General features: G+C 27.9%; 1 protein-coding gene across 1 annotated transcript; it reads right to left on the bottom strand.

The window, feature by feature from the left end:
- Window positions 1–3,727: 3,727 nt before the first annotated feature.
- Window positions 3,728–5,029, bottom strand: LOC124934629 (aspartic proteinase CDR1-like). The gene has a single exon (XM_047475151.1). The coding sequence runs from the start codon at window positions 5,027–5,029 to the stop codon at window positions 3,728–3,730; it is 1,302 nt and encodes a 433-aa protein (XP_047331107.1).
- Window positions 5,030–11,475: the final 6,446 nt, after the last annotated feature.

The following is an 11,475-nucleotide window of genomic DNA, read 5'->3' as shown; positions in this document are numbered from 1 at the left end:
GAGACAAATATAAATCAATGAAACAAACAAATAATTTAAACTAGCCTAAATCTAGATAATATATATAAACATAAGAAATCTAAATCTAAATCTAATAATAAACAACAACAAAAAACTAAATGAAACAAACCTGCGAGAAGAGAAGAAGCGGCGTGGAGGAGGAGGCGGCTGCGGCGCGGGAGAGAGAGAAAGGAGAGATTGGAATGAAAAAGAGAAGGGTTAGGGTTTGTATTTATTGAAGTAGATGCCGAAGGTTTTCATATAACTTTCGGTTTTGATCTTATTCAAAACCGAAGGTTTAATAAAAACCCTTCGGAAAAAACCAATACCAAAATTTGAATTATTTATAATTAAGCCAAAACCGAAGGTTTTTGGAAAACCTTCGGAAAATAAAATTTCAAAAAAGCTAAAACCGAAGGTTATTTGAATAAACTTCACAATTAAAAATCTCTAGGATTTCAAAACCAAAGGTTTTTGTAAAAACCTTCGCAATTAACACACATCCAACACTTAGAATTATTTTTGGTTTTTTGGGAAGGTAAAAACCGAATGTTCTTTGTAGAACTTTCGGTAATAATTAATAAACCCGAAGGTTTTACACCCCTCTCGAAATCTATTTTTAATACCGAAAGATTTATTCCTCTCGGAGTATTTATGAGAGTTTTATAAAACCTTCGGAAATAGTCGTCGGTAAAGGTCGATTTTTTACTAGTGTAAGTAAAAGTAAGTTTTACCATTTTTTAATAATTAAATAAATAAAATAGTGAATTCTATTGAAATTTTTTTAATAATTAAGGGGTAATGTCACATTTTAACCGTAAAAAAAATAAAAAAAAAATTCGGGGTGGACTTCAGCCCATCCGAGCCCCTACATAGATTCGTCCCTACACGTCCCTATAATAATTGATGCACACTTCTCGATTCGATAGTGCCATTGAACAATTCCTTTTGTCTACGAAATTTATGATTTGGTGGGAGAAATCGTCGATGACACATGTAATACTCTTTATTATCATTTCTCAATCTCATGGAGCAAGTGTTCTTATTAAAAGATGGGAATGATAATTTTCCCTTCGTACTTCATCCAAACAAATTTTCATAAGCAGGAAAGTCGTTTATTGTCCACATTAAACTAGCACGCAATTTAAAGTTCTGAGAAGTTGAGACGTCATAAATTTCTACATCGGTACTCCATAACGTGCTTAATTCGTCAATTAACGGTTGTAAAAATACATCAATTGCATCGCCTGGACTCTCTATAACCGGAATTAACATGGATGTTATAAAATTGGAAGAGTTTATGCAAAGTGTTGGAGAAACGTTATAAAGAATGATGATCACTGGCCAAATACTATATGATGTCTTTTCATTTACAAACGATTGAAATTCATCACTTGTGAGACCAAGTCTTACATTACGAGGCTCAATTGCAAAATTTGGATAATTTTCATTAAATGATTTCCATGCCAAAGAATCGGCGGGATGTCGCAAAATTTCATCATCAACCCTTGTATCTTTGTGCCATGTCATTAAAGGAAACATTTTAGAACACATATATAATCTTTGCAATCTCGGTATTAGTGGAAAGTAATGTAACACCTTATTGGGGATAGTTTTTTCATTCGCTTTCTTCTTAGATTCTCCACTCGATTCTTCAGTTTTCCATCGAGAAACTCCACACACTTTATAAAAATTCAAAATCTTGTCATCTTTTGATACAACATACAACTGTTTTACCAGCATATATATTCTCATAAGAAAGACCAACATCTGTAAGAAACTTTTTACAATTAAGTAAAAAAAAATCTAAAATTTTGGTATTTTTGCTTGGTGAACGATTTTTTACTCTTAACTCGCCTGTTTTCGACCAAGAAAACTAGCCAACAAACGAGGTCTTGACCTATCATCCGACCGAAAGAAAGAAGAAATTGCCCGATCGAAAGGTTGAAGAAGCGACCAAGGAAATCGATGCCCGACCGAGAAAATGAGAAGAAAGGAGATCGTTCGACCATGGCTTGATTTAAGGCCAAATCTATAATTGTTTTATATAAAATTACCAAGTTATATAAAATTTTCAATGTTATTCATCAGCTACTTATTCATAGTCACACTTAAACAACAAAAACCAGAAAGACGATCAAGTGTGCTTTACTAAAGTTTAAGATTAAGGTTGTAGTTTAAAAACAAAACCGATCAATAAAACATATTGTCAAAAAATATGAGGTGCATGTCTTCAAGGGTAAACATAGCCTTAACCATAATCGATTTCGTCCAGATTGAGAATAAGTTTTAGTTTAGTACCTGAAGATGTCAGCCAAGGTCCCTGCATCGGTTCACTCCATCGACGTCTTGTAGTTGAGTGCCTGCACCGGAGTCGGTGTAGCAACTCGCGAATAGATAGATAGATGTGTGGTGCATTTTTAGATTCAAATAAATCATGATATCAAATTTATAATATAATTAATCTTTGTTTTTTTGGGGAAAAAAAATGGGACAACGGATTAAGTATGTAGCCCGCAAACACACTTAATCATTTAACTAGGCGCAGAACTTGTCGCCCGACGGGCTCGAACCCAGGAACTTAGGGTTGGTATCCCCTCTTCTAGTCTAGCGGCAAAAAGAGGTGGATACCAACCCTAAGTTCCTGGGTTCGAGCCCGTCGGGCGGCAAGTTCTGCGCCTGGTTAAATGATTAAGTGTGTTTGCGGGCTACATATTTAATTCGTTGTCGAGGTGGATACCAACCCTAAGATCTTGGGTTCGAGCCCATCAGGCGGCAAAATCTGCGTCTGGTTAAATAATTAAGTGTGTTTGCGGGCTACATACTTAATCCTTTGCCCCATTTTTAAAAAAATATAATTAATCTTAAATGATAGAGAATCAATTATTTAGGTATTGTTTTTTAAAAATTACTTTATTTTGTTTTACACAAATGAAAGTTATAGATGTTTAAAAAGACATTTAGCCTTAATATAAAATATAGTTTATATGATAGATCTCTTATATTAATAATAATTATAATATAATTTATATTATATTAGTTTTGGTTGTGATATCTCCATTATTAATTAAAAAATTATATTTAAATTCAGTACTTACTAATGTAAGGATCATTATTTTAAAAAAATATTTTCAAAATTGGAAAAAGAAAATTTCTGAAAATTATATTTAAAATATTAGCATTTAATAAACAACCTTCCATTATTATTATTATTATTATTATATATATATATATATATATATATATATATATATATATATATATATATATATATATATATAATTAATTTATCAATCTTTAACCATCAAACTTTGAACTCTTATGTCTGAATGAGAAAATAAAATAATAATTCAAATTATTAATTAATTAATTAATTTATAAGTTTAAGATAAATTAAATTTGTGGAATCATTTAATTTATATAAAATAATTTCCAATTTTTTTATTTATTACAACAACTGCATTTTGATGAGAAATAAGAATAAGTTAATGTATTTTTTAATAGTAAATGTACAATAAATGAAAGTTATTTAATAACACAATATACATTACATTAAAAACAAAAATACAAAATATTTTGGCCAATTACATTATTTCCAAAACAAATTATTAATACACATTCAATTAAATATACTAATTCTCCTTCCATATAATATAATTATTCAAATTTGCTTCCTCAATCAATACTCATTTTATTCTCTTCAAACCCTAAATTTGGGTAGCAATGATTAATGATTTGAACAATTCACTGCCTTAAAAGAAACACTCTTATTCTCAAGATCATATCCAATCATGTAATCCATTTGAAACAAACTCCCAATTATAGTTTCACCACTATTGGTTGGGTGTATCACTAGGCACCATACGCCGTTATTGTTAATAATTGTATTTCTCTTTGTCAAAACTAATTCAGCACCTCCAGAAAAATGGATAATGAGAGTAGGAAAGTTTGGATCAAACCTGTAACAATGTTTTAAATGGTAATTTTCAAATGGTTCGGCTCTAATCACGCTTCTTAGTGCATTCTTCAATTGTTGATACAAACCCGTCGGTAAATAAGATAAAAACGCGCCGGTATCTAATATGGCATGACTCCTAAAAGGAATTCTCGTATAGGTTTTCTCATGACCAACCATGATGGGAAATGCCATATTTTCGACACTAATCCCTTCCAATGTTATATATTCGGATACCAACGGGGTGCTGCGTCCAGACACGATTGCGCTAGCCCCGAAGCTGATCTTGCTTCTTGTATTTATTTTCAAATAATGAACTAGGCAGTACGCGAACTTACCACCAACCATATCGCTAAGCTGACTTATTAATGAGTGAGGCCCAGCTCCGAACCCCGCAATGCCAGCTATGGTCTCATAGTACTCACCAATGTTGTTTTTCGAACACCCATAAACCATTTTTCGAAAGAAATTGTTTCCCAATTTAAAAGTTTCCATGGCTAGATCACCAGAGCTGGAGGAATTGTCCAAATATTTAAAAGTGTATGTACATTTTCCATATCTCCATTCACAAGTTTTAGCATTGCCCAATTTTTTGCATTCTTTTCCACCACATGTTAATATTTTATAGGAGCTTGATCTTTTTGAATTAAATTTGGGTTGAGTCTGCCTGAAACAGTTGACACAGGGGAGACATTGAGTCCATACTTTGCTGCTTCCGGTGTCCAAGGCTACCAATTGCTTGATGGGTGGTGTGCCAATGGAAATCTCTATGAGGTACTCAGAGTAAATAGATACGGAAACTGTTGAATCTATAGAATTAATTTCATTCGCGTTATTGTTGGGGAATTTTGAGATAGATTTCGCGTTATAGAATCGAGAACTAGAGCGAAGAATGGCTCGTTCTAGAAAGTTGGTTTTGTTGGTTGATGAATCATACAACGGAGATTCAAGTGAATCTCGATGAATGAGATGAGTAGAAAAACTTATTAATTTTGAAGTATTTGAGCAAGAAACAGATAAAAGTTGTAATACCACTACTAAAATTACTAGATAGTTGATAACAATGCTGACCATGATGAAATATATAAAAGGAGACCAGGTAGATAAGAGATGAAATTTAAATTTACAACAATGGTTGAATTTATAGATGTAAAGGAATAATTAAAATATCAATGCTATATTACTATAATATATGTATATATGTCAAAAATCTCTAAAATGATTTAGTAAATCTAAATATAAATGTAATCCTCACTTCTAGTCTATTGGTAACAAAATGTGATATCCTCGTCTCTTGAAGTTCAGGGTTCGAACTCGTCAGACGATAAGTTATGTTTTTATTTGTTAAATTGTTAGTTGTGTTTGCGGGCTATATTTTAAGTTGAAGGGATTAGTCGCACTCCAAACGACAAACAAAACTAGCGTTCTAAAAAAATCTCAATATAATATCATTGCATATATATATATATATTTGAGTGACTATCTCATTAATGTTTTATTACGATATTTTTATCATTGAAAATTACGATAAAATGATTAAATTTTCTAAGGACGTGAATTGTACTACATGAAATATCATGTTGTTATCAAATGATATATTAATATTATTAAATTAACGAAAGATTAACTTTACATATTATTAGATATGATTTTCTTCTTATCGTTTTTATTCTTTTATCTGGCCCACCCATACTTTGGGGTCCGACCCAATTGACTAACCAATAGGATATTGGCACATGGCACATCTAATCCTGATACAGTGCAATCCTTGAAGGAATGTTTGCGATTATCTTGAATTCTAGCTTTTTTATTATTATTGGAGGATGAAGAATTGATAATGCCCACTCTAAAGTTATTGATAATGTATTTGTCACTTCCACCAATAAAACCTTCATATTAAGAGAATCAATTAATAAATTTTAAGAATATTGGACTTAGAGGTTAAGCTCTAATTGTTCAATTTTCACTAACAAAAGTATTACCTCGTGTATACCATGATATGCAGACATTCGGATGTTACATATGTTTTGAGCATTTGTAATATATAACTATAAATATTATGAAGTATTTGAGAGAATAAAATTTTAATGTATGGGGAGATGAAAATTTGATTGTACAAAGGTTATACTGATGCAGGCATTTTCAGACTAATTGAGATGAATTTCAATCGGATTATGTTTTCATCCTTAGTGAAGGAGCTTATACCCAAATAAAGTTGTTTGGATGAGAAAGTTCATGGATAAACTTGGTGATGTTACTAACATTTAAGTGACTATAGACATTTATTGTAACAACAATGATATCATAGCCGTCAAAAGATTTAAATTGTTTATTGTCCCTTGTTAATAAAATAAGATAAAAAAAAAAAAAAGATAACCCTACAAAAATCATTATCATATTTAGATAAACCAGATTTCATAAGACCTAAAGATAACATCTAAATAGCTATTTTATAACTTATTCCGATAATAAATAGAATGATTGGAAAATCTTAGATCTGGTTTGAATTAGGGTTTTTTTAAAACCGAAGAAAAATATAATGATTGGTTGTGATTTTGAGGAGGTGATGATTATTTTTGTTAAAAAGACTTAAAAGGGTATATTGATATAAATAAATAAATAATAATAATTTAAAATAAAAGATATTTTAATATTTTAATTAATGAGATAAGTGATGTGATTGTTTAGAAATAATTAATTAAAAAATTAATTTTGTTTCAGTTTTAATAAAAACTTAAAGAGAACACGGTCATCCTTACTATTTGAAATTGAAATCTCGATTTAGGTTAGACTAAGGACAAACAAACATTGATTATAGTAAGATTCAAGCAATACCGTTTTCACCTTAACTCATTTAATAAAATTAAAATATGGAAATAAATACTAGGATATGTTTTTACTATATTTTTTTTATGTAATCTTTGTTGTTTGTTTTAATGAATGCTATTTATTAATTTCTTTATTGTTATTCTTTAATCATATATTGTGTTTGTCTAAAGAGGGAATATTAGAGGGACACGTAATTTGTTTCCATTGCTTTTTCTAAATTTCTTCTCAATATCATATCTCATTTTTTCAATTTCACCTATATTAAAATATGATTTAAGTTGATTTTCTTAAAATATTGATAATAATAAAATAAAATAAAATATGTTCTTTATTTAATTTTTCTATAATATAAAAAGATAAATATTCCATTACTCATTTTTTCTTCATGAAAACCACACATTTTCTAGGTTTTTGTTGGCTTGGCTACATCTACCGATAAGTTAAACTTCTTGAGGATGTCATTTGAATCCTAGATTTTTGTAGGTTTTTTTTTTATCTTCTTCTTTGTGAAAACTACACATTTTCTAGGTTTTTGGTGGCTTGGATGAATCTACCAGTAAGTTCAATTTTGTGATGCTGGCATTTGAATCATAGATTTTGAAGGGTTTTTTTTATTAGGGTTATTTGAAATTTGTTTAAAATAAATTATTAAAATATTTTAGTTATTTAAAAATATAAATTTAATCAAACATTTTGATATTTAAGTTAATTAATTAAGTAATTTTATAGTTAAATTGGATTAATTTATCAAATAAAATCCTATAAGTTTTAGTGATATTTGAAGAAAATAATTGGAGAATACTTTTTGTTTTGTAAGATGTGAGTTGAATATATAAAACTAATTTCAAAATTATAAACTCACAAATAAGAGATTTTGTACAAACAATTTATTGGAGAAAATAGACATCAAGCCAACTTTATAAAAATGTGCCTTTTTAATGTAGTAAAGAAAAACAAATAAACTTAGGAAAGAAGAAAAACGATATTAGATTTTTATATATGAATAACAAAGTGAACTATTTGTGAGCAAGACGTAGTTAGGATCCCGTCTACCAAAATATATGAAATTTCATTGAAACTAGGATTAGGTATTGCATAATGTTGGGTGCATAATGTTGGGTATCGTGGACTTGACCCTAGGATGACTAGAATCGAATCCGATTCTACACCGAAAAATCGGGTACGTGATTGACCCAAATTTGACCGGTTCTGATTCAATGGGTACCCGACACGACCCATTTTAAAGATAAACCCCAAATTATTGTTTTAGATTCTTTTTAATTCATTTATTTATTTTTATCTAATTAATAATTTAATATTTATTTTCACCTTTTCAAATATTATTTTTTTTTTAAATTTATTTAATATACTTTTTTATTTATTTAAAATAAGTAAACTTTTAAAATTATATAACTTAAAATTGCCAGAAAATAATAACAATTTTTTTATATATAATTATCTTAGTAAAATAGATAAACAATTATTTTTCATTAAATCAATAATTCATACAAATTTAAGTAAATTAAAATTAGACATACTAAAAAGATGATATAATATACAAACTTGCATCTATAGTTAAGAGAAGTTAACCAATTAAACATGACTAAATAATTTCATCTATTTTAATTGTCCTATACAATTTTAACCCTAGAAAATAAGACAAGAAATTAATAATCGAATTCATTTAAAAAATAATTAAATAAATATAAAATACTTAAAATATATAGATTCCTTACAAAATTTATTCTCTACTGATAAAGATTAAAATACTCTAGACCCATCCCGGTAACTCTAAACTTATACATTTGTATATAATGCAATTACATAACATATATAAAAAAAATTAATTGGGATGCAAATGGGGATGAGAGGATGTTGGTGGGTAAAAACCGTCATATCTTCTTCCAAACTTGATGCAATCTTGAAATAGCTTTACCACACTTCACGCACATAAGCATTCAAAACAATGATAAATCCATTCATTTGGGATCAATTTTATCTTGCAAAATTCACAATAGTACTCTTGTTCGTCACTCTCATAAGCGGTCAAAATAGAAATTGAATATGTTAATTTGTATCCAATATGTTGTATTAATGTGTGATTTCTCGGGTAGTAACAAACAACAGATGCCAATACTATACTTTCAAACAATACAACAATACTAGAATCCCGTATTAATTTTTTTACCACATGAGTTGCAACATACGATAAATCGGTGATGAAGCTTCAAAAGGAGAAGTTGCTCGTGAGTTTTGATTTTGATGTAAATCCGAAGTTATGCCTTTAATTTGTAGCTCAAACACATTACTCATCCATTAAAGTTCGATTCACCTCAAACACAACAACAACTTGACTAGTTCTAAAATCATTTTATTGGATAAATCACAAACAAACACTATTTTACAAATCTAAATAATGTGTATGTACGCATTAAAACTGTTACAATGTATATTGGTTTGAAGATATAACCTATGAATAAAGAATGAAAATAAAGAGAGCAATAACATTAATTTTATTTTGAATTGTTTTAATAAAATTAATAATTCTAATATATATATATATATATATATATATATATATATATATATATATATTGGAATGGTTAATCTAATTAAACAATTTAAAAATAAATGATTGTTTCAAAATATTTGATTTTTAATTAATATTATAAATTAAAATATATGATAAATAGAATTATATATAAATTAAAATGTTTAATCTTGTTAAATTTATAAAAATAAATTATTATTTAAAAATATTTTATTTGAAATTATGATTAATTTGAACAATTACAAATGGATATATATACAAATTAAAATTATTTAATTTTAATTATTTTTAAAAAAATCACAATTTAAAACAATTTATTAATTTTGTTTTATATGTTAAAAAGGTTAAATATATGCCTATCTGTTAGGGCGGCAAAAGAATCAAGCAAATGCTATGTCAAAGTTTGACTTTGATTAAAATTGACCAATATCAGAACCATAATATCAAATTTCAATTATAGTGGTTATTTTTAGAAAAATTTACTGACACAAATTTCATTCATGTGGAATCTTCAATTAAGCTTTGGGTAGATCTGGATTGACTTTGAGTGTGATTTGTGATTTATGAGTTCATGAGTGTCATAGCTTTGAAAATTTTAAAATATCAACCAAGATATGGAGTTTCTGTCATAACTATTTCTTTCTATTTTCGATACCATTTGGTACAATTTGAAGGGTTTATAAATGAATTGATATTGTTCCAAGTGAAAAATTTGATTAAAGATATCAAAAGGTCATGGAGGTTATTCTCACTATATTCTTAAAAAAAATGAAGAAAAAAAAAAGAACGACTTACTTTTGATTCTTAGATCCGAATCAAATATGATGTAGGAATCGTTGGATGATATATTTGAAAACGTGTTAGCCTACCAAATAAACACATTAATAACACAAAAATATATATATATATGTTTCATTTAAGCTATTACTTAATTTATTTATTTATCGGTGCACTTACTTTTAGGGAACTATACTATGACACCCTACAATTATGGTCCCTCGTTTAAACATGTGACATTTTAATCTTTTAAGTGTAATTAATTTTATTTTAAACTTTTTTGGAACTTAATTACTTTAGGATTGAACAACAATTTAAAAATAAATATTTTTTAATCTCGTGCAAGATTAGAAAATAATTATATATGTGTTGTAATTATTAAAAATTATAAATTTAGAGAAAAAAATTAGTGTACTATTCAAAATTTTGTTAGAATTCAAAACATTGAAAAATGCATATTTTGAGCCACACAATATTGATTGATTATATAAGAGTCAATAAAATTAGTAGTGGTCCTCACTAATCTTCTTTTTCAACCCCTTTTGTTTTTACTTTGATATTCTTCATCCTCTATCTTTTTCCTTCATTTCAATTCAGCCCTCATTTATTCTTTATTTAGTTTAGCCATCCATCTTTATTTTGTTTTCATTTGAACAGCAAACTTTTGGAAATGTCTTGTTTGGGATTGGGTTTTTTCTGGAGTTCATATTCCATTGTCTTGGCATTTTTAAAAGAAATATTACAATTATGGAAAGAGTAATGATAGGGAACGCGAATCTGGGGTCGCGAAAGTCCGCGAAAATAGAATATTCCCTTTTAATTACCGAATATTCTCTCTTCTTATTAATTAATTTCTAACTCTATCCCTACTAACTAATTTATTCCTATTCTCGCGATTAATTATTTCACTCATTTCTTTAATATTTATTATCTCTCATTTAACCTTAACTGGTAAATAAAATATAATGTGTCGTATTTATTAATTATTATTTTTCGCTAAACCCTAATCTCTAACTCTTAAACCCTAAACCCTAAATCATAAACTCTAAACCTTAAACTCTAAATCTTAAACCCTAAACTTTAAACCCTAAATCCTAAACTCTAAACTCTCTTTTTATTTATTTTTTATGCCTTTTTTTTCTTATTATTTTTTTCTATTGATTATTAATATTTTTTTAGTTTTATTACTTATTAATGTTTATCTAATATTTCTATTCTCACGATTAATTAGGGTTTAAAATTTAGGGTTTAGTAGGAGAGAAAGAAAGATAAATAGAGACATAGATATAAATTAATTAATAAGAAGGAGAAATTAATTAATAATAAATTAATTAATAAAAGAGGGAGAAATTAATTAATAAAA

The sequence above is a fragment of the Impatiens glandulifera genome, chromosome 4 (genome assembly GCF_907164915.1).
Source record: "Impatiens glandulifera chromosome 4, dImpGla2.1, whole genome shotgun sequence".
In the NCBI taxonomy this organism is placed as follows: domain Eukaryota; kingdom Viridiplantae; phylum Streptophyta; class Magnoliopsida; order Ericales; family Balsaminaceae; genus Impatiens; species Impatiens glandulifera.
The sequence above is the reverse complement of the archived record's forward strand: the minus strand, read 5'-3'. Positions and strand labels throughout refer to the sequence as shown.